This window comes from Bufo bufo, chromosome 2 (genome assembly GCF_905171765.1).
Source record: "Bufo bufo chromosome 2, aBufBuf1.1, whole genome shotgun sequence".
Taxonomy (NCBI): Eukaryota; Metazoa; Chordata; class Amphibia; order Anura; family Bufonidae; genus Bufo; species Bufo bufo.
Window position 1 is genome coordinate 55,401,622 of NC_053390.1, and position 26,689 is coordinate 55,428,310.

General features: G+C 46.3%; 1 protein-coding gene across 2 annotated transcripts in view; it reads left to right on the plus strand.

The window, feature by feature from the left end:
* Positions 1-3,727: 3,727 nt before the first annotated feature.
* The window catches only part of SMAD2 (SMAD family member 2), a 62,095-nt gene continuing 39,133 nt past the window's right edge, over positions 3,728-26,689 (plus strand). For both annotated transcript variants that reach the window (XM_040421122.1, XM_040421123.1), the window contains exons 1-2: positions 3,728-4,126; positions 20,329-20,592. In XM_040421122.1, the coding sequence (XP_040277056.1) occupies positions 20,357-20,592 (236 nt within the window). In that variant the 5' untranslated portion in view covers positions 3,728-4,126; positions 20,329-20,356. The remainder of the gene's footprint in view (positions 4,127-20,328; positions 20,593-26,689) is intronic.

The following is a 26,689-nucleotide window of genomic DNA, read 5'->3' on the forward strand; positions in this document are numbered from 1 at the left end:
GGTCACTTGTGGGGTAGTTATACTGCCCTGGCATTCTAGGGGCCCAAATGTGTGGTAAGTAGTTTGAAATCAAAATCTGTAAAAAATGGCCGGTGAAATCCGAAAGGTGCTTTTTGGAATGTGGGCCCCTTTGCCCACCTAGGCTGCAAAAAAGTGTCACACATGTGGTATCGCCGTACTCAGGAGAAGTTGGGCAATGTGTTTTGGGGTGTCATTTTACATATACCCATGCTGGGTGAGATAAATATCTTGGCAAAAGACAACTTTTCCCATTTTTTTATACAAAGTTGGCATTTGACCAAGATATTTATTTCCCCCAGCATGGGTATATGTAAAAGGACACCCCAAAACACATTGCCCAACTTCTCCTGAGTACGGAGATACCACATATGTGACACTTTTTTTCAGCCTAGGTGGGCAAAGGGGCCCTCATTCCAAAGAGCACCTTTCGGATTTCACCGGCCATTTTTTACAGATTTTGATTTCAAACTACTTACCACATCATCATTTTCCGCTAACTTGTGACAAAAAATAAAAAGTTCTATGAACTCACTATGCCCATCAGCGAATACCTTAGGGTGTCTACTTTCCAAAATGGTGTCATTTGTGGGGTGTTTGTACTGTCTGGCCATTGTAGAACCTCAGGAAACATGACAGGTGCTCAGAAAGTCAGAGCTGCTTCAAAAAGCGGAAATTCAAATTTTTGTACCATAGTTTGTAAACGCTATAACTTTTACCCAAACCATTTTTTTTTTTACCCAAACATTTTTTTTTTATCAAAGACATGTAGAACAATCAATTTTGAGAAAAATTTATATATGGATGTCGTTTTTTTTTTGCAAAATTTTACAACTGAAAGTGAAAAATGTCATTTTTTTGCAAAAAATCGTTAAATTTCGATTAATAACAAAAAAAAGTAAAAATGTCAGCAGCAATGAAATACCACCAAATGAAATCTCTATTATTGAGAAGAAAAGGAGGAAAAATTAATTTGGGTGGTAAGTTGCATGACCGAGCAATAAACGGTCAAAGTAGTGTAGGTCAGAAGTGTAAAAAGTGGCCTGGTCATTAAGGGTGTTTAAGCTAAGGGGGCTGAGGTGGTTAAATATGGCGTCCGTTTCAAAAAGCAGAGGTTCCGGGGCCAATGTCTGTGATCGGCAATAACACTTATCTCAGAAACTTAGCCCTTAAAGATGCAGTGGTCAAATGTGACCATGGCATTTACACCCAGAAACCTGTGGACGCTGCGTTTCCGGGACTGGAACAGCTCTCCCACTTGGCGATCAGGGTAGCCTTTCATCGCTATGATGGCCTGGGTCTTTCTGAAGAAACCCAGCATATCAGAAGTGTAGTTCCTATGTCAGCCTGTAGGTGGCAGGACTCCATAGGATAACACAATGTGCAATAGAGCCAGACCGTGGTATGGTTACATGGACACCAAATTATGCAGTGGGTCAGGATATGGGTATAATAGTCTATAGTTTGTTTGTGACGCCAATTGCAGCGTGCGCAGGGTACTGTCACAGGGCCCTTTAAGGTGTTGTAACTCACGTACCAGGTTAGGAATGCCAGAGTGGTGTAATGTCTCTGGATGGTAGTGGTAATGGTGTCAACGGTGTCTCCTACCTGGGTACGGCTGGACTCCTGTATCCTGGCTCACTTGCAATAAAATGAGTGTGGTGCTAGTAGGAGTAATAGAGGGATTTGCAGCAGTAATTGAGATCCAGACCTTGGGTAAAGTTCAAACTTGTCTTTACTGGTAGTAGCTTTCATCCAAGCAAGGTACAGCATTAGTCTTTGGTCCCAGCAGGTATTGGCAATGTGTGGCAGGAATATATCTTCTGCTCTATCATGTGCCTGGAGCTTTGCAGGAAAAGGACGTCTGCTTTTTGCTCTGAAATATGGCAGGAATTTGGCTTCTGCACTTTATATCTTCTGCTGTCTAGGGACTGACTAGCTGAGGAGGAATATGGCTTCTCCTGGGTCTCTGGTCTGTACTCACAGTTATCTTCACAGGGTATGGTTCTTCCTGGAACTGTAGTGGTCTGCTTGCTTCTACCAGCTGAGGCTGCAGAGCTCAAGCTGGGGATGATGATCAATGTCTCAGCCAAGACAAGATCCTGGCTTTGGATCCCTATATCTGGGAGCTCCTACACGCACAGCCTTCCCCTAGCCGGGGTGGCTGGCACACTAACTTAACTTCCTTCTCCACCCATGAGGCAGGATATGGGCACAGCCACTCTGCTCACAGAGGGGGGAGCTAAACTGGAATGTACTATTCCAGTTCAGGAACACTAAACTTGCTTAAGTCCCTGCCAGAACATTGCTGCCACCTGCTGGTGAACATGAAGAATGACAACAATATACATTTAGCAAGGCTTATAATGCACATTTGTGAGGATATACTGTGAAATTACATTAGATGACAAGGCAAATGCTTTTAACAGATTGTAGCGGGGTAAAAGAGTTTCGTAACACAACTCTGGGGTGTTACAAATGCAGTGCTAGTTCACTATAATGTAAGCTACAAGCCATCCGAAGATCGCATGTTCTAGTCCCCTAGAGGGTCCAAAAAAGTTATGAAAAAATAAGTAAAAAATAAATAAATATAAAAAAATAAAACAATGTAAAAATTTAAATCTTTCCCCAGAATTAAAATAAAAATAAACATAATAGGCATCGTCGCGTCCCAAAAATCCAGAATTATTAAAATGTAAATGTATTCATCCCGTATGATGAACAGTGTAATGGAAAATAATCATAATGGCCAATTTGCTGTTTTTTTTTTATCGCTTTTTTATCTAATGAAAAGTGATAAAAAAGTCACACACAGTCCCAAATGGTATCAATAAAAAATATTGATCGTCCCGCAAAAAATGAGCCCTCAGACTGCTCCATAGATCTAAAAAAAACGTATGGAGGTCAGAAAATGGCAATAAAAAGAAAAAAATATATTTTTTCAGTATTAAAACAAGTAAAACTATACAAATGTGTCATCGTACTGATCCGGAAAATGAAGAAAACAAGTCAGTTTTACCTGTAAAACTGTGGCAGAATTGAGTTTTTTTCCAATTCCAGCCCATTTGGAATTTTTTTTTAACCACATTGTATGAAATACTAAATGGAGCCAATAGAAAGTATAATTTCCTGCTGCTATGTGAATGGAAAAAAAAAAAGTAAGAAACGAAAATTCAATAATGAAAAATCCTCCGGGGCTCAAGGGGTTAAAAAAAAAAGAAAAGCGCCTTATCTGTAAGACATGCGCCCCCTAACGGCCATTCAGGGTGCGTGATGTAACAGCTTGTTATCTTACTGCGCATGTGCGCAAGACTCCTTCTGCCTGTCAATCAATCTCGCATTCGACTTCTTGAACGCAACAAGCACCAAGCAATCCAAGGCGCGTCATCAAATGTAGGCGGGGCCACCTCTTGATTGACCTCCCTTTGAAAACGTCATTTTCATTGTCTTCGCATAACCTAGGACACGCCTCCTAGGGGCGGGGAATACCCATCCGACCGTGAAAAAGAAGCGTTGACGTAAAAAGCAGGACAAGAAAAGGGGAGGGGGCAAAATGACTGACAGTCCAGTTGACCAATAAAGTATCTTGATGCTTTTTCGTCCGCCAATGCAACAGTGCGCTTGAGGCTATGGGGCGGGGCAACAAGAATTGACAGTTCAGTCGGCCAATAGTGTAGCAGGATGTTTTGCTCTGCACCAATGGCGGTGAGTGGTTGGGCGGCGGGAGGTGCTGCGGGCCGTGGCGAGGTTGAGGTTGGCCGGTTGCGTGCGCGGCTTTGAGGAGAATTTTTTTTTTTGCGGGAGAATAATCACAATATTAATAATAAATATAATAAGAATATCGGGACGGGACCGGCGGACGGACGACGCCGGGGCGCCGCGGAGCGGGCTCTGCCCCTCCCTCCATTTTGAACAGGGGTCGTCGTTGCGTATTCCGCCGCCCCCCTCCTCTACCTTCCCCGGCCGTCTAGGCCTTTCTCCGGGCTGAGGATCCCGCCTTGACCGCGGCCTTCAGGGGGGCGTCCGGAGTCCTTTCCAAGCCTCACCTCACACCGGGGCCCCCGGCCTGAGAGACTGCGCGACCTCCTGTGCCCACCCCCTCCTCCAGGTAACTACTCTCCCGGGCCTTGCGTCTGGCGGATTGTCTCGCAACTTTTAGAGTGCTAGCTCTTCTGCCTATTATACCATGGTGCCTTGCCGGGTGAAACCCGCACTGAGCGGAGGGGAGAGCAGCGAGGACCCCCTCCTCAGCTCTGTTTACATTCCTGCAGCTCCCCTCCCCCAGCCCTGCTGCCCTCAGGCACCTCTGTCTCTAGATGGAAAGCTCTTCAGCCTAAACTTATTCCTCTCCCCCGCGCTGTGTGTATGCTCAACTTTTTAGTGTCTCCTGTAAGGCCTGATTGCAAGCTCTTCAGTCAAGTCTTGAATTCCTTCCCTCCTGTCTCCCTTTAGCTGAATAGATTGCAAGCTCTTCAGTCTAGACCAGAATCCTCCTCCTCTACTATTGTATCATAAGGTTAGATTGCAAGCTCTTCAGTCTAGACCAGAATCCTTCTCCTCTACTATTGTATCATAAGGTTAGATTGCAAGCTCTAAAGTCTAGACCAGAGTCCTCCTCCTCTACTATTGTATCATAAGGTTAGATGGTCAGCTCTTCAGTCTAGACCAGAATCCTTCTCCTCTACTATTGTATCATAAGGTTAGATGGTCAGCTCTTCAGTCTAGACCAGAGTCCTCCTCCTCTAGTATTGGGGTTAGATTGTCAGCTCTTTAGACTAGATCAGAATCCTCCTCCTCTAGTGTTGTATTATAGGGTCAGATTGTCAGCTCTTTGGTCTAGACCAGAGTCCTCTTCCTCTAGTAGTGTTGAGCGAACTTGTGTTTTAAGTTCGGCGTCTAAAGTTGGGGTTATCGAAGAATCGTGTTATGGATTCCGCTACCACGGACCATAACGGATATTAGAATCCATAACCCGAACTTTAGACGCCGAACTTAAAACACAAGTTCGCTCAACACTAATTATAGGGTTAGATTGTCAGCTCTTCGGTCTAGACCAGAGTCCTCTTCCTCTACTATTGTATTATAGGGTTAGATTGTCAGCTCTTCGGTCTAAATCCTCTTCCTCTAGTATTGTATTATAGGGTTAGATTGTCAGCTCTGCAGTCTAGACCACAGTCCTCTTCCTCTACTATTGTATTATAGGGTTAGATTGTCAGCTCTGCAGTCTAGACCAGAATCCTCTTCCTCTAGTGTTGTATTATAGGGTTAGATTGTCAGCTCTGCAGTCTAGTTCTGAGTTTCCCATTTCAGTATTAGGCCTGGTTCACACATCAGGACCAGAAGTGGAAAGATTTGCTCCTGTTCTGGGTTTTTGACCCGGTCCTGGTTTTGCTTATCAGTCCTTGCCTTACCCTTATAATTGCCAGCTCTTTAGTCTAGGCCTCAAGCAGCCCGCTTCCAGTTCTCTCCATTATATTAGTAAATTGTAAGCTCTTGGGAGCAGGGTCCTCTCTTCTCTGATGTTATAAGAATCTCGTACATTTTAAGCTCCTCAGTGTAGAAGTTTTCTAGTTTCTTAGTAGATTGCATGCTCCTCAGCCCAGGCCTGTATGTATCCTACTACCCCAGATATCTCCTCACTATCTGCCTCTAACTTGATGCTGGTTCTTGTCCAAACTGCAGCAGTACTACTTTTGCAAAACTACAACTCCCAGCATGCAAGTGCGTCTCGTTGGCATTCGTAGCTTCTCAGCGGCCGGGGAGCCGCAGGTTGCACACGATGGTCCGTGGTTTAGTCTCTCTATCCCATTGTCCTGTCTGATGTGGGGAGTATAATTAGATTGCTAGCTCTTCATTCAAGGGTCAGACCAAACTATAACCTTCTTCTAATATTGGTAATCTTCTTACTTTTTTTTATTTTTTATTTTATTTTAATTTTACAAATAATCTACTTAAAAAGTTGAAGTATTTTCTGGGCTAGCGATGTGGGTGACCAGTCCTCTTGAATGGGAGCTGAGCTGCAGTAACCCTGCACTACTCTTTGAATGGAGCTTCCGGCTGTGTTCTCCCTGGTGGTGCTGGCGGCTGGAGCTAATAGCTGAATGTGGGGGGGGGTTCTGGGCGTCCAACCTCCACCAGACTGATATTGGTGACCTGTAATAAATATCCTTAGCCCGGAAAACCCCTTTTAAAAGGTTTTCCAAGATTTTTCAGGATAGGTCATTTAGTATCTGATCTGTGGGGGTCTGACAACTGGGACCCCCCGCTGATCAGCTGTTTAAAGGGGTTATCCGTTATCACAAACAGCCCCCTCAGAGGCAATATACTTACCCCGCTCCCCTCCTGGTCCCCGCTCCTGCTTCTCCCTGTACACTGATGAAAACATCCGGTGTCGGGCAGCCAATGGTAGATGGGGACGAGCCTCCTAGCGTCACCCGTGATGCTAGGAAGGCTCGTCCCCATCCCCGCCTGCCATTGGTTGCTCCCCTCCCCCCTGACACCGAATGTTTTCATCAGTGTACAGGGAGAAGCAGCAGCGGAGCGGGGAGCTGGGTAAGTATATTCCCTCCGAGGGGCCCGGCACATGGGGTGGGGATAACCCCTTTAAGAAGGCGCTGTGAGCGCCGCTGCCACCAAGCACGGTGCCGTACATTGTATAGTGGCAGTGTTTGGTATTGCACCCGGCCGCATTCACTTCTATGGGGCTGAGCTGCTCCTAGGCCATGTGATCGATGAACATGAAGTCAATCGGCCTAGGAAAAGCGGAGAGAAGGCTGCGGCGCTCACTTCTCAAGCAGCTGATCAGCTGGGATCCCGGGTGTCGGATCCCCACCGATCAGATACTGATGATGTCACTTTGTAACGATTTCGTTTTTATTGCACAGTGGGTCACTGCCTCTGTTTTTATCCCACAGCTTTATTTGCTGTTGGTTATTGGAAATAGTCAGCAAGCATGTCATCGGACAGACCCTTAAAGGGATTGTCATCTCAGACTTTGATGGCATATCATTAGGCCCTACTACTAATGTCGGATAGTTCAACCTCTAAGACCCGCAGCTATCTGTCATTGGAGCCACATCCTAACGAAATGTCACCAATGTCTAAGATGAGACAACCCCTTTTGGCTACTTTCACACTAGTGGCACGGACAGCCTGCCAGATCCGTCCTGCCGCAAGTGAACGTGTGCCCCCGGACTGCCGCTCCGTTCCCATTGACTATAATGGGGGCGGGGCGGAGGCTGCCGGAATAAATGTCGGACATGAAATTTTAGTCCAGCTGCCTCTCGCCGTTCCTCCGCCGGAACTTCTCCCCCATTATAGTCAATGGGGACGGAGCAGCAGTCCGGGGGCACACGGTCACTAGCGGCAGGACGGATCCGACAGGCTGTTCACCCGACGGAACAGCCTGCCGGAGGTCTGTGCCGCTAGTGTGAAAGTAGCCTTAAGGGTATGCTCACATGTTCAGGACGATAACGAGCATTCATCAGCGTGGAATAATGAGCGAGGAGCAGATCATGAAATGCACAGCGCGTTCATTATTTGTGTGGATTCTGCAAGGAAAATCTCAAATGACAATGGGGCTATTCCACGTGCGGATCCACTGGCACATCCGTGGCAAAAATGTCAGTTTCAGCCTTGGATTATCTGGAAAATGCACACTGGATTTGGAATAGGCAAATTCTGAGTGTGAACATAGCCTCACCTCCTTGCCGAGTGGCCGGCGCTGAACAAGCAGGGGAGCGCAGGATGGTTTTGGCTCTGAAGTCTGCAAAATTGTGAATGCAGCTCCACAGTGCAATATGGGTCGTCCAAGGTCTGATAGTGGAGATAGACTGTAAACTTGTCACCGTCATATAAGATTAGAGTGCAAGCTCCCCAGTCTAGTGTGGGTTGGATGCATAGATGTGATTGGATCTCTCATCTTCAGCACTGCTAACAATCCAGGACCAGTCCCTTTCCCCTCCTTTTCACCTGTCCGTGGTTTATCCGGAGGTTAGATTGCTAGCCTTTCAGTCTACGTAGATGAGCATAGAAATGACCACACGAGGCTGATTTTAAGGCCGGGTTTACAAGTGTCTGAAATGCAATGGAAAAATCTGCTGTGGATTTTGCTGCATTTCTGCAATTAAACTGCGTGTATTACATTTCGCCCTCTAATTTGCAACGGGTGAAATCTGCACCACAGATCCGCTGTATAAGTTGACATGCTGCGGATTTTAAATCCGTAATACCGCACCTTTTCCGCATTTTTTTTATTTTTTTTTCTGCAGCATGTGGATGATAATTCAGAAATGGTCATTCTGCTGGCACTGCCCAACACTGGGTGACCCCGGGCTAAATCCTCAGCAACAACTTCATGCTCCCGATTACTGCTGCAGATGTCACTTTTTGCAGTGCAGAGGGGGAAATCGGTGGCAAATTTAGTGCAGATGTGGATTTTGGCCAGATATGCTGCATGTGGACGTACCCATACACAACAGGATTCAGTCTAGATCAGGGTCCTTCTCCTCTAGTATTAGATTATAAGGTTGGATTGTCGGCTCTTCAGTCCAGACCAGAATCCTCCTTTTAGATTTCGGCCAGATATGCTTTACATGTGGCTGTACCTATGCACAAAATGATTGTAGAATCCCCTGAATGGAGATCCCTCTCTTAGGCTCAGTTCAGACCTGAGCGTTTTACAGCGCGTTCCTACGCGCTGTAAAACGCTCAACAAGGAGAAACCTAATGCTTCCCTATGGGAATGGTTCTCACCTGGGCGTTTTACAGCGCGTACGATCGCGCTGTAAAACGCCCGACGCTCAAACAAGTACAGGAGCGTTTTTTTGGGCGCTTGTCGCGCGTTCCCGTACATAGACTTTAGGGAACGCGCGACACTGTGTGTACGCTTGTCTCTGTATGCGCGCTTGTAAACGCCCGTACAATCGCGCATACAGAGCGCTCCTTTCAGAACGCTCAGGTAGAGTTGCACATGACTGTTGGTGTTTTGTCGTCCGCATTTTATGGGAGGGCCGGCCCCTAATAGAAGAGTCCTATCCTTGTCTGTAATGCGGACATTAATAGGACATGTATTTATTTTTTTGTGGAACGGACAAAAAACCCTGGAATGGACAAAGGGGGATGTTTTTTTTTTTTTTTTTTTTTTTCCCTTCCATTTTTTTGCATTCCGTATACGGAACCATTCATTTCAATGGATCTGCAAAAAAAACGGAAGGTACTCCGTATGCCTTCCGTTTCCATTTTTCCGTTTTTCCATTCCGTTCAAAGATAGAACATGTCCTATTATTGTCTGCATAACGGACAAGGATAGTACTGTTCTATCAGGGGCCAGATGTTCCGTTCCGCAAAAAACGGAATGCACAAGGACGTTATCCGTATTTTTTGCGGGTCCGTTTTTTGCAGACCGCAAAATACTGAAAAAGCCATATGGTCGTGTGCAAGAGGCCTAACGCTGGTCGTAGACAATCATATGGCTTTTTCAGTATTTTGCGGTCCGCAAAAAATGCTGATGACGTCCGTGTGCATTGCGTTGTTAACGGAACAGCTGGCCCCTGATAGAACAGTTCTATCTTTGTCCGTTATGCGGACAATAATAGGACATGTTCAATCTTTGAACGGAAATACGGAAACGGATCCGTTGAAATGAATGGTTCCATATATGTTGCTAAGCCTAGAGGTGTATCTTTGTTTCCTCTGTGATGGCCTGATTTATAAGATCTCTGTTGCTTGCATTGAATGAATCTATGCAGAATCTACACGTGGAGGATCTCATCCTGCTCATTTCCGAGTGCCATTCTCTCTTCAGATCTGCAGCAGAAAATTCTGGATAGATTTCTTTTTTTCTTCTTTTTTTCCTTCCGGGTCACACGAATGCAGTTTTGAAAGCCCCGTCCACATGTGCTGTGAGGTAAACTGTCACAGACTTTCGGAATCCACATGACAATCTGCAGTGTGTGACTTCCTCTCAGCTGAGGGTTTGCTACAATAGTTTCCAGTGTAGACAATCCTCTGTAGGCTCAGCCACCTGGACTCAAGTTCCTGCACTAAGAACATTGTAGCGCTCCATCAGGGAGACTTCTGCTGCTAGAATGGGAACAGATCTGTAGATTCACTGTCAGCAAGCAGAGGTCTTGGAAACAAAATATAATAGAAAGTTGCAGAAGGTTCATCCAGCAGTAACTATGATTTCCCCTACGCCCATGACAGCAGCACCCTTGAGAGACCGCCTCCACCCAGGACAGGAAACAGGAACCTTCGTGGAGAGCTCTTAAGGAGGGGCTCTGCACCAGTTCCTGTCCTAGGGATAGGACCTATAGTGGAGAGCTAGAAGATTAGGCTGCAGGAGCCCCGCATGTGTATAGGAGATAGGGTTTACCTGGTGCGGCGCCTGCCTAGTCTGGGGCCATCCTTCTGGGTCTAAGACTATATTGTGGTGGCGTTACTGGGAGGTAATGCCGACACGCCGGACCCTCCTGGCGGTGTTTAGGAGGTCTGGGGCCTGGTCTCTTTCTTCCTCCTGGCGTCCAGCAAGCTTATAGAGGCGGGGGAGGGCTGAGCATTTTCTGTGCATGCTCCATGCGTCCCGCATTTGGAACACATGCGGTTCCAGATGGCCAGCGTTCCAGAAATGATACAGGTTCACACTGACAGCTTTGTGTCATTATGATTCTGTAACGATAAGGTCAAGCAGAGACACACCGCATTATAAATCATGATAACGCCCAGAACGGATGATCACACAGAGCGCAATTCCCGCAATGGTCTTGCTCGTGTGAAACAGCCCTTAGACGGATCAGGCTTTTATTTTTATTTTTTTTATTATTTTTCCAAATCCGGGGAATGGGAAGCTCCATGCAGGTGTGAACTGCACCTTACAAAAGCTTAACCCTAACCTGATTGCAAGCTCCTTGATATATATTTTTTTGCTATTTGCGTAGATAATGGGTGACTGAGGACGCAGCAGACAGGTCTGATCTACTGACGTCACCTTAGATTGCAGTCAGATCTTAGCATCTACTGCTTTTCTAATGGGGGGGGGGGGGGGGCACTCCTTACCTGACACACACTTTAGGGTGTCTCAGTGATTTGTGACTGCTGTATTTCACAATTCACATTTTCAAAAAATCCGGGTCTTGTATTTATTGAATGGGAAGTCCACTTGTGAATGGTCATCTGAGATGTAGGGACCGTCCGTCTATTACCCGTCTATTGTGGTGCTTTTGTCGTGGTCCACCTCGCAGATGCCGCCATTACATATCCATGACCTGACAGAAGAGATTCACCGCTCGTTCCCCTTTAAGTCCTGCACTCCAGCAGTGAAGTGCACCGCACACCGGACGTGCATCACTGGATCCATAGCGGAGATGGCGTGCAGCTCCCCCTCCCCCGCTCCTGTTTACATTCCTGTACCTGCCCTCCCCCACATTCTACACTGGGTGGGGGGGGACGTATTGGCAGAAAATGATCTAGTGTCGATCAATGTGTCTGCACTAGATGTTCCCCTTGTAAACCTGGAGAAAGCGATCGATGCCTCAGCGCGGCTACACGAGCCCTGCCATGGCTGCCCGTCCAGGCTAGGTATGTGGCTTCTTGTAGTAGTAGGTAAGTGAGTCAGTGGACTGTGTCATTGGCGAGGAGTCGTCGCAGGTTTTGCGTGTGGTTGTCTGGGACGTGTGGTGGCCCGAGGCCGTGAAATGTCACTTATGTTTTCTTCTTGCTTGTGTCTTAGTTTAAGTAATGTAATAACTATGATGTATTTATTTTTTTGCGTGGCACGCGTCAGTTCTACGGCTCTTCCTGCACTGTACTCGGCTATCTCCTTTCACACAAGCGAGTATTCCGCGCGGGTGCAATGCGTGATGCGAACGCATTGTGCCCACACGGAATCCGGACCCATTCATTTCAATGGGGCTGTGTACATGAGCGTTGGTTTTCAGACATCACTTCTGCGTTGCGTGAAAATCGCAGCATGTTCTATATTTTGCGATTTTCACGCAACGCAGGCCCCATAGAAGTGAACGGAGCTGCGTGAAAATCGCATACGTTTTTCACGGATGGTTGCTAAGAGATGTTGTTTGTATACATTCAGTTTTTTCACGCGCGTGCAAAAGGCATTGCACTCGCGCAATAAACCAACAAACCGCAATAAATCAACGCAATCGCAAACAAAACTGAATGACTCTGCCTGTGAAATCACGCTTTCTTCACGGAACGTATTCGCAAGGCATCTGGACACTCTCGTCTGCAAGGGGCCTTAGGGTTAATGGGGGGACACAACCCACGTTCTGTTTGGTGGTCCTGGGGATCCCAGCGGTCAGTCACCCATTGAACAGTTATTGATAGCATATCCCAGGAGCATGTCTGTAGTACTGAGACAACCTTTTGAAATTATTTGTGTGCCGTCCTTAGATAATATTTAGGGGCTGTTCACACAGGTTTTAGTTTTTTCTTTCTGGCTCCTATACCTCTTAATAGGAGGCAGCGTTGAAAGTCGTGGATCGGCAGTTTAAAGCCGCAGCCACGTTAAAAACGAACACGTCCTGTCTCTGTCGGAAGGCTTTAAGCCAGGGATGCCCAACCTGCGGCCCTCCCAGCTGTTGCAAAACTACAGCTCCCATCATGCACTGATATTTGTAGGCTGTCTAGGTACGTTGGGAGTTGCAGGTTTGCAACAGCTGGAGGGCCACGGCTTGGGCATCCCTGGCTAAAAGCCGCTGCTCCGCGATCATCAGCTCTGCCTCTCTTTGATATGAATGGGAAGTAGAGAGCAGCACAACACCACGCGGCCACCATGTGAATGTCCCTGGCCTGATTCACACAACCATGCTCAGTCTGGGAAACACTCCCCACGTGTCAGACAAATCTCCAGGACCGACCGAGACCCCCCCCCCCCCCCCCCCCGACCTGAACTGACTGCATAATAGCAAGTTACCATGCAGTCAGTCCAGGACGCGTGGCCGACACGGGGGCAGCGTTTCTTGGACTGAGTGCACGCACAGAGCGTGTGAATCCACCCTTCAGCTATAGCCACACGTCCGTGTCTGTGATGTAATCTGTGATGAGATGAAGATTTCCATGACTGATCCGGTTTTGGTCCGTGTGTCCGTTTTTTGCTCTCCGTGTGTCATCTGTGCCCCACAGACACTGCACAGCTGAAAATTTATTTTCTGATCATCCGTAAAACACGACAAGTCCAGGAACTCCCCCGCGTTTCTGCTGCTTTCTACTTCCTGGTCCTGTCTTGACACGGGAAATGCCCCTTAGCCAATCACTGGCTGAGGCGGGTCATCCCTGTGGCCAGTGATTGGTGGAAACACAACTGGGAATTGGAGACCAGCAAGGACCCGGGCCGTATCAAAACTGCAGCGTCTGGGGAGCGTGTTTATTATTATTATTATTATTATTTATTTTAATTTTTTTACTACTGGAAAACCATCTTTAACTAGGTTTTTCCTTGATGGGATATACTTTAGTTTTGCCACCAGTGTCTGACTGCTTTGCTCGGTCAGAAGTTGTCTATTTTGGAGGGGGGGAGTGACAGCTGAGCTTCATGATGCACTACAGCTTCTTCGTTTTAGGTATTTTGGGGGTCGTCGCTGTTTATACAGTGCACCAGCCACAAAGAACATGGCCTGCGTCTCATGTCCCTCCCCCATCGGTAGCATTACCACCTGTGACTGCCGAGTATGTTATTGGCGCCAGCAGATGATTTCTATGCGCAGTTACTCCCCGTCTGGTGAAAGACCAGACCACGCTGTGTACAACATGTAGGAAGACTGCAGAAGTGTGCATGCAGCTCTGGAGTGAGCACACGATGAGCCAGCATCTACATGACCTTCTCGTATTGATGAGCTGCATTCACAGTTCTGTAGTCTTCAGTGCTGAAATCTCTCAGCATTTTCTGCTCGATCAGCGCAGGACGTTTGCTCTGTTTTTTTTTCTTTGGGAAGTATCGTGTCTGCATGAGACATTGTGCAGTGACTTTAAAGGGAACCTGTCACCATGAAAATGCTGTCCAATCTGCCGCCAGCATGTTATAGAGCAGACGGAGCTTTATGGGATATAATTCTGTAAAAGTTGTAATTTAATATTTTTAAATTCCTGCTCATTCTGGGCTTTGTAGTCCAGGAGGCGGTCCTATCAGTGATTGACAGCTGTCTCTGTATGTACAGTTATAGCAGGAAGGCTGTCAGTCACCGATAGAACCGCCTCCGGGACGTCAAAGCCCAGAATGAGTAAGAATTTAAAGAGCATCTGTCGGCATGATCAACCGTCTGAAGACAATACCTGTGTTATAGAACCGTTGGTGACACATCTGCATTCTTAGGCTACTTTCACACTCTCGTTTGGTGCGGATCCGTTCAGATAATACAACCGTCTGCATCCGTTCAGAACGGATCCGTTTGTATTATCTTTAACATAGCCAAGACGGATCTGTTTTCTATTGTGCCAGATTGTGTCATAGAAAACGGATCCGTTTGGCTCAGTTTCGTCAGACGGACGCCAAAACGCTGTAAGCCTCCAAAGCGGAATGGAGATGATCGGAGGCAAACTGATGCGTTCTGAGCGGATCCTTTTCCATTCAGAATGCATTAGGGCAAAACTGATCCGTTTTGGAGCGCTTGTGAGAGCCCTGAACGGATCTCAGAAACGGAAAGCCAAAACGGTAGTGTGAAACTAGCCTTAGTAATATGCAAGCGAGCTGTTTTTTATTTTAATTTTTTTTTTTTTTGTGTGTGTGGTTCGTGCAGCCCGCACCCATGTGTAGATGGCCTTAAAGTATGGGCCTGTAGCTTTAATGTGCTGCCCTTACATAGTGCACCATACTAAGGCCTCTTTCACACTTGCGTTGTCCGGATCCGGCATGTACTCCACTTGCCGGAATTACACTCCGGATCCGGAAAAACGCAAGTGTACTGAAAGCATTTGAAGACGGAACCGTCTTCCAAATGCGTTCAGTGTTACTATGGCACCCAGGACGCTATTAAAGTCCTGGTTGCCATAGTGGGAGCGGGGAGCGGGGGAGCAGTATACTTACAGTCCGTGCGGCTCCCGGGACGCTCCAGAATGACGTCAGAGCGCCCCATGCGCATGGATGACGTGGTCCATGCGATCACATGATCCATGCGCTTGGGGCGCCCTGACGCGCTTGGGGCGCCCTTGCGGCAAGTGTTCCGGATTTTTGGCCGGAGCAAAAAGCGCAGCATGCTGCAGTATTTTCTCCGGCCAACAAACATTCCGTTCCGGAACTGAAGACATCCTGATGCATCCTGAACGGATTTCTCTCCATTCAGAATGCATTAGGATAATCCTGATCAGGATTCTTCCGGCATAGAGCCCCGACGACGGAACTCTATGCCGGAACAGAACAACGCAAGTGTGAAAGAGCCCTAAGCCGCCACTTTAAAGGGCATCTGTCAGCAGTTCTGTCCCTATGACACTGGCTGACCTGTTACATGTGCGCTTGGCAGCTGAAGGCGTCTGTGTTGGTCCCATGTTCTTATGTGCCCGCGTTACTGAGAAAAATGTCTTAATATATGCAAATGAGCCTTTAGGAGCAACAAGGGTGTTGATTTTACACTAGAGAGGTTCTGCTCTCTCTGCAGTTGCCGCACCCTCTTCCCCCTAGATTGCTCTGGCCCTGTCTGAGGGCGCAGCAGTTGCAGAGAGAGCAGAGCCTGTAGGTGTAATGGTAACACCTCCATTGCTCATAGAGGCTTATTTGCATATACTAAATCTGCATTGCTGGATTCTACAGTTCACAGCTGAATCCCACTTGACTATAATGGGGTCTGGTGGTGCTGTGGCCGCTTTCTGGCATAAATGCTGGGTTTTGGCCAGACAAAAATAGTTGCATGCAGCGCTTGTTGTCCAGCTAATGGGTGGCATTGGTGCCGGATCAGGCATGCTGCAGATTTGAATTTACCCTTAGGCTACATGCACACGACCGTTGCGTGTTTTGCAGTCCGCAAAACACGGATGGCGTCTGTGTGCGTTCTGCAATTTGCGGAACGGCACGGACAGCCATTAATATTAACTGCCTATTCTTGTTCGCAAAACGGACAAGAATAGGACAGGATATATATATTTTTATTTTATTTTGTTTTTTGAATTTTAATTTTTTTGCAGACCATGGAACGGAGCAACGGATGCGGACAGCAGACGGAGTGCTATCCGCTTCTTTTGCGGCCCCATTGAATTGAATGGGTCGCAATCGAACTGCCAAAACTGCGGCTCGGATGCGGACCAAAACAACTTTCGCGTGCATGAGGCCTTACACACACACGGCGTGTTTCTCGCATTGAACTCACCTGTTTGAAACTAGCCTAAAATAGAAGGTTCTTACTAAGGCCTTGTTCACATTGGTGCTGCTGATTTCTGTTGTTCTGATATAGAAGAAGAAAGAAAATAAGAGATCCAGCACATAACTGAGATGACCTGGGCTGGACGGACCCCAGTGACTATAATGGGGACTGTCTGGTCTATGCTCAGGAGTCCTGCATTTTTTCCTGTTTTTAATGGAATCTGCAGTGGAGGTCCTGAATGCAGATGTGACCTCTGCCTAAGGGCTCATGCACACAACTTTTGTTGTTTTGCGGTCCGTTTTTCACAGATCTGTTCCGCATCTGTTTTTTTTTTTCTTCTTCTCTGTTTTAAGTCCTCTTCCGTTCCGTTATTGCACAAAACATATCCATATTGGTTCCGTATTTGATCTTTTTTTTTTGCGGCTCAGAAACGGAAACAGTAACTTATTAATCACCAAACACATGAGCAATATGGGCTGGGCATAACATTTCTACAGTATGGATCCGCAAAATACGGATAACATACGGATGTTTTCCGCGTGCGTTCCGTATTTTTTTGCAAACCCATTCACTTGAATTGGGCCTCGGACCGTGATTTGCGGACAGTAATAGGACATGCACTACCTTTTTGCGGAACGGAAATAGGGAAACTTAATGCCCATGGAGTACCTTCCGTTGTTTTTGCGGACCCATTGAAGTGAATGGTTCCGCATACAGTCCACAAAAAAAACGGAACGGAAGCGGAAAGAAAATACGTTTGTGTGCATGAGCCCTAAATTAAAGTTATTAAGGGTGTTGTAATAGATAAAGAGTAGGGTGTTTGTTTGAATATATTGTAATATTTTTTTTCTTGTTTCTGAACGTCAGCTTTGATCACATCCCTGTAGGAGCACCCGTCCCCGCTCCTGACAGGCCGGCCTGCGTTCCCCATGTAATAGAGCTGGAGCATCTTTTCGTATAACCTTGTATCGTGCTGTTGCTCTTTTATTCCTACTAGATTTTTATTAATGGGGGGGGAAATGAGGGAGTGTTCCCTGCACAATATGATGCCAGCAGCACTGATTGGATAACGTCAGACTGTGCAGGGACATACCCCCCCTCCCCCCTCCCCTCCCAAAAAAAATAAAATGGTCACGCCCAGTTGACAACTTCTATGGAGAGCTGATGGCTGTCGGGAAGCTGCAGGCATGATATCGCTCCGGGGGACGTTCAGATTGCAGATATATCCGTGACTGTTCCATGCAAATCCATGTAAAAATCCATGCACCCGTTCAGATAAATGGAACTGATTTTTATCGTTCCAAAAATCTCTTCCAAAAACTTGCGGTGTGTGAACCTACCTTTACATATTCAATGCAGGTTCTTCCAGGGAGGAAGACTGTTCTCGGGCTAAAAATAAAGGGCTAAGTGCTACCCCGACCCCTGTTACATCCATAGGCTTAAACTTCGGTGACCTAAGAACTACAAAGAATAGACGGGTCGGGGGTAAATGTTACATCCGCAGCCCTCTGGAACCATCTGCTATGTAAATTTAAGCATTGGCTGTCTGACACATGAGCAGATTGATGGGCTCCCCTCAGATGGCACAAGCCCCCTGTTATGTTTTGCTGTGAGTCAGACTCCCTAACTGTACGTGTGGCGGCGTTACATTTCTCTGCACATTGTACTTCCCCCACAAGAATGTGTTATGTGCGGTATTTTATGTCATGGTGTAATAACAGATCTCCTGTATGGAGTGGAAAGCTTGAAGCTTCAGTTCTACAGAGTTTGTGTTTTTTTAGTTTTTTTTTGTTATGAAATAGGAATAAATCTGGAAGTAGAAAAATTATATAAGGGGCTGTTCACACAGCAGGTTTTACTGCAGAATTTTGACGCGGACAGCTGCACCTGCTCTGAAATCCTACCGGCAGCCGCATGGTTTGTCTAATATTCATTTCAATGGAAGGCAGCACTGAGGATCGCAGAGCGACAGCTTAAAGGCTATGTACACCTTCTGGGCAATCAATTTTTTTTTCATGATTGCATTTTACTCATTTGGGGCTAAAATCATTTTTTCAATTGGTCTTTATTAAAAATATTGATCCGTTCTGTCACAATGGGTTAGCTGTTTTTTTTAGCTGTGTGCATCCTACTTTCACTTTGTGCTATCTCTAAATTACTAAGAGGTCATAAACGCTTATTTAAGCCACATTCTTATCAGTAAGATAATGAGTCCGTCAGCTGAGCTGCCTGATGGAGCAGAGAGACAATTCAGATCCTGCTAGTAGAGCAACTTGGCTCTGTACAGAGAAAAGGGCTCCATATTTTTAATAAAGACCAATAGAAAAAAAGATTTTTAGCTTACAATGAGTACAATGCTATAATAATAATAATAAAAAATAACAAATTGACACCAAAGGTGTACATAGCCTTTAAAGCCGCACTGAGAGTGGACATGTCTCTTCTCGTGTGGCTGCAGCTTTAAGCCTCCTCGCTGCAATCCTCAGTGCTACCTCCCATTGAATTGAAGGAAAAACCACGCATCTCAGGCGAAATTTCAGCTTGGGTGTCTGCGCCAAAAGTTCCACGGCAAAAGATGCTGTGTGAACATACCCTAAAAGTCCTTGTGCACAAAAATGGTACACTGCCAATTTTGTTGGCTGTATAAACAGAATAACCGCATATCATTTTTTTTGTTATTTTTTTGGCCACCTGCGTATTTTGATGCATTTATATTGTTTGCAAACGGTGGTCCATATTTACCATCCCTATGGATGGTCTACGGCACTCGGCGGCGGTAGCTGCCTGCCCGGCACTCGGCGGCGGTAGCTGCCTGCCCGGCACTCGGCGGCGGTAGCTGCCTGCCCGGCACTCGGCGGCGGTAGCTGCCTGCCCGGCACTCGGCGGCGGTAGCTGCCGCTCAGTGAGAAATAGTTTTCCTGGGGCTATCCCATGTAACAGATTACGATGCAGTGAAAAGCGCATTGCCGATAAATTATCATTCCAATAAACATGCAATGCAAATATTATTCATTTTTTCATGTACATAATTTTCTTTTTCTTTGTGGTAATGCCCCCTGCGTTTTTCCAGTGGCTGAAATTGTGGTCCTGCATTCATGAGTGGACTAATGATGGGTTCACATAGGGGCTAATAATCCGGAACGAGCGTTAATACAAATGATCGTTCCTGATCTGCCTGTGTAAAGGTGCGGCCATAATCTGCGATGGGCAGATGAACCAGTGAGAGATTTATTAGCTTCATAGGATAACCCATGTAATGGGATCAGATAAAGCATGTGACGTGTTGTAGGCTTCAGGGGCCACACCTTAGACCTGTGATAGGAGCATTCTCTTCTGTAATCTTATATTCAGCATGGCGATGTCAGCAAAATGTTGCTTTTTTCAATAGGGATTCTTATTTTTGGCATGTTCCCTTCCTAATGTCTTCTCGTAGGCCTGCTCCACCTGGCTGCTTTCCCACTAGACCAGGAATGGCCTAGCTGCGGCTCTCCAGCTGTTGTAAAACTACAACTCCCACCATGCCCTGCTGTAGGCTGATAGCTGTCGCCAGACTGGGCCTGCTGGGAGTTGTAGTTTTGCAACAGCTGGAGAGCCGCAGCTTGGCCATCCCTGCACTAGACTAATCTTTGTCCTGTCCACTGTGCTCTCTTTCCCTCGCAGTAACTACATTGCCTACTCATAGTGGTATCATATTTATATGACTGTGTGATGCAGGCGTCAGCCACCTCTGGCACTCCAGCTGTTGTAAAACTACAACTCCCAGCATACACACTTGCTTGGCTGTTCTCAGAACAGTGAATGAAGCATGCTGGGAACCTTAGTTTCACAACATTTAGTGTGGGGGAGGTTGCTGACCCCTGGTGTAATGAATCCTGGGTAAGATTTGAATTAGTTGTCCCCCCTTTTTTTTTGTGCTGCTATGATTAGATCCTGAGTGGTCGGAGGTCTCTAGGCGGGTTGCTGGGTCTCTGAGCACCTCACAACTTATGCGCTATGTCTCTTTTAGGTCAGACTTGAGTTGAGACTGCACCATTATGTCCTCCATATTGCCCTTTACACCTCCCGTTGTGAAACGTCTCCTGGGATGGAAGAAGTCGGCGAGTGGCACCACAGGCGCTGGCGGCGGGGAGCAGAACGGTCAGGAAGAGAAATGGTGTGAAAAGGCGGTGAAGAGCCTGGTGAAAAAGCTGAAGAAGACGGGACAACTGGACGAGCTCGAGAAGGCGATCACAACGCAGAACTGCAATACCAAATGTGTTACCATCCCAAGGTATACGCTCAGATTGGCTTTACCTGATCTCGCTGCTGACATTTGGATGAGTGCACCGGCATAGTGTGTGTTTAACCCCTTGGCAGAGCGTGGCTCAGACAAGTTCTTCTAACTCGTTTTACATCACTAACATTTGACATAGCAGATGTGACCGGGTCTTGTGCTTTCCTCGCACATTTATGAGCTGTTTTTGTAATCTATAAGAATTGGTCTCGTTTTTGTTTTAATCTGCCTCCACAAGGTTCTGTGGTGTTCTCTCATAGCTGGGAATTGTTCCCGCAGGATCCTGCTCTTTGTGTCTTACACAACTTAATGGTCGTACACGGAGGGAGTCCATTCGTTAGGAACTAGCCGTGTCACTCAGTTACTCATTCTAGTGACGTCACTACCTTCCTGGTGGGCTGCACGGTGGGTCTTGCAACATAAAGGCTATGTTTATCAGGCTGCTTCGTACCGAGTTTCTGTCTGCTGACATTTCAGAATATATTAAGGAAATGAGAGCAAAGCGTCTTACTTTATTATCAGGGTCACCACTTTTAGTAGCGGGTGTAGAATGGCTTCCCTTCCCCACTGCCTAAACCAGGGATGGGCAAACTGCGGCTCTCCAGCTGTTGTAAAACTACAGCTATCGGCCTATAGCAGGGCATGATGGGATTTGTAGTTTTACAACAGCTGGAGAGCCGCAGTTTGCCCATCCCTGGCCTAAACAATTAGAGCCATTTTTTCCCCCTTTAGGCCCATTTCCTTTTATCAGATATTATGGGAAATCTCAGGAGTAGGGCCAGGCTATTTTCCCCCCAAAAAATAAATCTTGATTTTATTATTGTCTACTTTAGGATCCATTTACACGTCCGCAAATTGTGGATCCGCAAAACACAGACATTGGCCTTGTGGATTCCACATTTTGCGGACCGCACCTGGCCTTCCCTGTGGCTGCGGACAAGAATAGGACATGCTCTATCTTTTTTTGCGGTACAGTACTACAGATGCGGACAGCACATGGTGTGCTGCCCGCATCTTTTGCGGCCCCATTGAAATGAATTATGCGGAGCGGATGCTGACCCATTTATACGGACGTCTGACTAGACCCTAAGGCCGATTATCGTTTTTTTAAAAAAATTTATTAATTTATTTTTATTTTTTCCCCCCCTGGCAATGACTCTTCTTTTTCTATTGAATTGTAGTTTTTACGGACACCGTTTTGGTGTACCTATAATTTATTGATTAAAGGGGTTGTCCGTTTTATTTATATTGATGGCTTATCCTCAGGATAGGTCATCAATATCAGATCAGCGGGGTCCGACTCCCAGCACCTCTGCCAATCAGCTGCCTTCCCTTCATTGTTTACCTGCTTGTTGTCGCAACCGCAGTAATGAGCAAGTGTAATTCCACCTATGCACAGAAAAGAGCTGTCCAATTGAAATGAATGAGACGGCTTCTTGTCATTACATCTGCTCCCCGCTGCTGCGATGGCGAGCAGGTAAACAATGAAGGGAAGGCAGCGCCCATACAAGCACAGCCTTCTCTTCAACCAGCTGATCGGTGTGGGTGCCGGGAGTTTGACCCCCACCGATCTGATGTTGGGGAGCTATCCTGAGAATAGGTCACCAGTGTTAAAATCCCAGAAAACCTGTAACTTTATTTCCCTGTAGACAAGTGGGTTAGAAAAACAGGAGATTACATAAAAACGTATAGTTATTATCGTGTCTCCGAATTAGTTGTGCACAATCCGGCTGTGCTATAATAATTTTTCTAAGTGGCCCTGCCTTGCAGATTCGGTCTCTAGCATGCACTTAGAATACTATTAGCCCTGCTCTGTCTTTTAGGGTATGTTCACACAGCAGAGTTATGCATAAAAAAAAGAATCTGACGTGTTCTTGCCATGGAATCTGCGGCATTAGTCCATTAGTCTTAGATTTCTGTTGTAGTTTCAGTTTGAACTACTGCGAATCTGCAGATTTGGCCCTATCCGTTGTGCACGTGCCCACCTCTGCTTCATTGCAGCATCATGCTTGATCTATTTTTATTTTTCTTGCCAAAAAAGCACATTTCAAGTCTGCGTCTTGAGAAATCTGTGGCGTTTGAACTGCAGCGCTGATTTCCATTTATTTCATGGGGCTCTTTTATTTTAAGCAGTTTTTGACATGGATTTCGTGGCAGAAAACGCTTCCCGTTATACCCTAAGGTGTCTTTCACATGAACTATACGGATTGTGTCAGAATCTGTTCACGTAAAAACTGGTGGCATTCCACGCAAGTTCAATAAGTTTTTTTTTTTTTTATATGATTGCGTTCTGTGAGTGTGTATTTTTATTTATTTTTATATTTATTTATTTTTTCCTCCGAAATGAATGTGCGAGAAGAAAACTGGGAGAATGACAATCTACATCTGCCAGCAACCATTAGGGAAAAAACGTATTGCATCTGGCCACCTTCTATTTTTGAGCTGCGTGAAAAACGCACAATATAGAACATGCTGCGATTTTCCTGAACGCTGAGATGAAGCGTGACACGCGACGCTCGTGTGCACAGACCCATTAATGCACGCATTGCATCCGGACAGAAAACTCTCTTGTGTAAAAGAGGCCTAAGGCTAATTTCACTTACTGAGTTTTTTCCATCTGTGTGCCGTCCGTTTTTACAATGGGTCGCCATCTGGACTAAATCCTGACCCGTTGCACTATGTTTCACTGATCATATGTCCGTTCAGTATAAATTGTAGTGTTTTCTATCTTCATCAGTTTTTCATGCAGGACTGCTTCACTTAAGTCGGGGAGGGGGGAAGAACTGACAGCACCCGCATGGCATCTGGACGCAGTCCATTTTTCACTAAATTGCCCGTAGTTGCTGTGTGTTGTCATTCTTCAGTTTTTCTTACTGATGTAAAATGGATGAAATCCTGATGGGGGGGAAAAAGCGGGAACACTGAATGCAATTGCAGACAAACCTGATTCAACGTGCTTGTAAAACCATTAGTCTTTCACTGAACAGACCCGGACATGTTCCATATCGCTTATCTGAAAGAGGCCTTAGCATCCCGTGTCCAGTACAAGAGTCGGTGCTGTAAATGTAATGCTTTTCTAGGTGACAAAGCAGGACACTCTGGGGGTCATTTACAAAGACTGGCTTTTTTGGCGGTCTTTGTTTCCCCTACTTCGTTGCTGGAGGCTTTACCTAATTTATGGTGAGGTGCAGGCCTCCTCCTAAATTCGGCGCACCTCCGGCAGTCCTTGCTCCTGGAGTAGAAACTACTCCAGCCCCTGCTTTCATGCTTAAATCTTAGTAAATTTGCCATGGCCAAAGCCTCGGCCTGGCCCCCGCCAGTCGAGAGGATGACTTAAAAACGCCTACGAGGCAATGTATTGTTTTAAAGGTGGTATACCCCGCTCCTGGTCCCTGCACTGCCGCTGCTGCTTCTCCCTGCACATGGATGAAAACATCCAGGGGGGGGGGGTTAGCAGCCAATGGCAGGCGGGGACAAGCCTAGGGAGGCTTGTCCCTGTCCCACCTGCCATTGGCTGCTCCCCCCCCCCCCCCCCCCCCCCCCCCCCCCCCCCCTGACAACGGATGTTTTCATCTGTGTGCAGGGAGAAGCAGCAGCGGGGATTGGGGTAAGTATATTACTGGTGAGGGGCCCGGCACATGTTAGGGGGGGGGGGGGGGGTTTCTTGAAATTGGATAACCCCTTTAAAGGCATTTAAAAAAGTTTAAAACCTGTGTAAAAACTTAAAGAAATGACCCCCTCTGTCTCCTAGTGCATAGGTATAAGCAGCTCACAGCCTTGGCAGTATGTGCTGCTATGTAGGAAAGAATCTGCAATGCAAGTTATTTAGAAAGTTAATGAATGTGCGCACTCCCACCATGGAGTCTATGGAATTAGAGGTAGACTGGCAGAATTGTGGATTAAAGTTTAAGAAATTATCACCTGAGCATTTCCTTGATATATTCTGTGAAGTGGACATGAGTGAATAGGCAGCATGTCCTCCTTTCGGTCTAAAGTTTGGTCCAGATAGAACAGTTATCATAGGAGGTAGGTTGCTACCCACCAGGTCTTCTGCACCAGAGGATCAGCTTTACTGAGTGAGCCACCAATTGACCCGTTTTGATAAGGGGTCGCTTCTAAAGTTTTTACTCTGGCGTTATTTCCTTGGTCAACACTTCAGTGTAATTTCAGAACTCCCTTGTTCACTTTGTGCTGCGTTAGGACTGATTGTGCCCAGGCAGCTCCTGCCGATCCAGGAGAGCATTTCATTCTATCCCACGAGTTTATTACATTTATTTCTGTCCTCTCTTTCCCACACATGACACGGCCGCATTCAGAATGCTTTTCTTGTCGGGGGTTTCCAGGATTAAACATGGATGGACTATCCTTAAAGGGAACCTGTCCCTGGGATTTTGTGTATAGAGCTGAGGACATGGGTTGCTAGATGGGCGCTAACACATCCGCAATACCCAGTCCCCATAGCTCTGTGTGCTTTTATTGTGTAAAAAGACTGATTTGATACATATGCAAATTACCCTGAGATGAGTCCTGTCCCTGACTTATCTCACGTACAGGACTCATCTCAGGTTAATTCCGGTGACCGGTTCCCTTTAAAAGGGGGTATTGCTGGCATATCTCTAGAATATTGATCTGAGGCTCTTTTCCAGAGTTCTGATACTTTTTCCTAATCTACAAAGTAGGCCTTTGCAATGAGGGTATCGCCATTGCTGTTGTTGCACCCAAGCTCCTCTCCTTTCTGTAGCCAGCCCCTCCCCCACTGCATTGATTGACAGTGCGAGGCAGGAGCTGGCCTCAGAAAGGAATGGAGGTTTGGTGCCAGCAAGAGCAATGGTGACGCCCTCATTGCACCAATGGCTCACAGTGCGGCTCTCATTCATGCTGGGGGTCTCTGGTACCTGCGTCTCAGGCACATGATGGCAGCTGCGGTATTGAATACAGCACCCTAAGCTTTTTTTGGGTACAACAATGAGGGGCTGCAGAACTTTAACCCCTTTCTGCTGATTCTTTTGGGTAAATCAGTGCTGTGTCCTCTCCGCTCTTCTTATCGGTGGGGGTCTTAGAGTTCAGAGCCCTATGGGGGCACTTTCTAGGATTGGATTAATCCTTTAAAGTCTAATTTTGTTCCCTGTGGTAAGCTATATAGGCCTATAGGGTTTGTTAGTAAGGATGCTTTCACGTGTGCAGATTTTGATGCAGTTTCTGAAGCCAAAGTTGGGAATAGATAATAAAGGTAGATTTAATTGTTATTATTTTTTTAAATCCTCACATCGTTTTGGCATCTGCGTTAAAAAAAATAAAATAAAATAAAAATGTAGAAAACGTACTATTATCTTGTTTTGCATTTAGTGTGTTTAGTGACCAGAGATGCGCAGCCACAGCTACAAACCCTCATTTTTGCTCGAGCTGTTCTGGTGTCCGCAGGGACTTTCTACGATTTGCTCATTTTGCATGCAACAGCAGTATGAGGATCTGACTGGGTTCACAGTGGCCCAATGCCAGGGATCCGCAGCCTCTGGAACTCCAGCTGGTCAGAAACTACAACTCCCAGAATACTCCTTTGACTTCTATGGGAGTTACAAGAACAGCCGAGTAAATGCGCATGCTGAAAGTTGTAGTTTCACAGCTAAAAAAATTAGTTTTATGGGCTCCGATGAGCCGAAGTAAGTTATTCACGAAGTCGCACCCGACATCGTTGAATAACTTCGGTAATTGATTATTACAGTGAAAAACCTTGGAACTGAACTCCTGCTTCTGTCCCAAGGTACCAGTCGGAACCAAAGCCGAGTTCGGTTCCAAGTTTTGAAGTGTTTTTGTGAATAATTACTTCGGCTCATCGGAGCACATACATTCTAATACTGTATGGAGACGAATCTCCGTACAGTATTATAACAATATTTTTTTAACGAAGCGGCTTCAGATGTAGCATCCAAAGTCGCTTTGACATCTCTAATCGTGACCATTTCTTAAAAAAAAAAAAAAGTAATTGCTTTTAGTAATTACTGCAACAACATTTTTGAGTTTTTCCAGTGATGCAATACAATATGCATGTGGTAGTTTTTATTTTTTCAGCAGAGGTTAACTCCTTATACCTGCC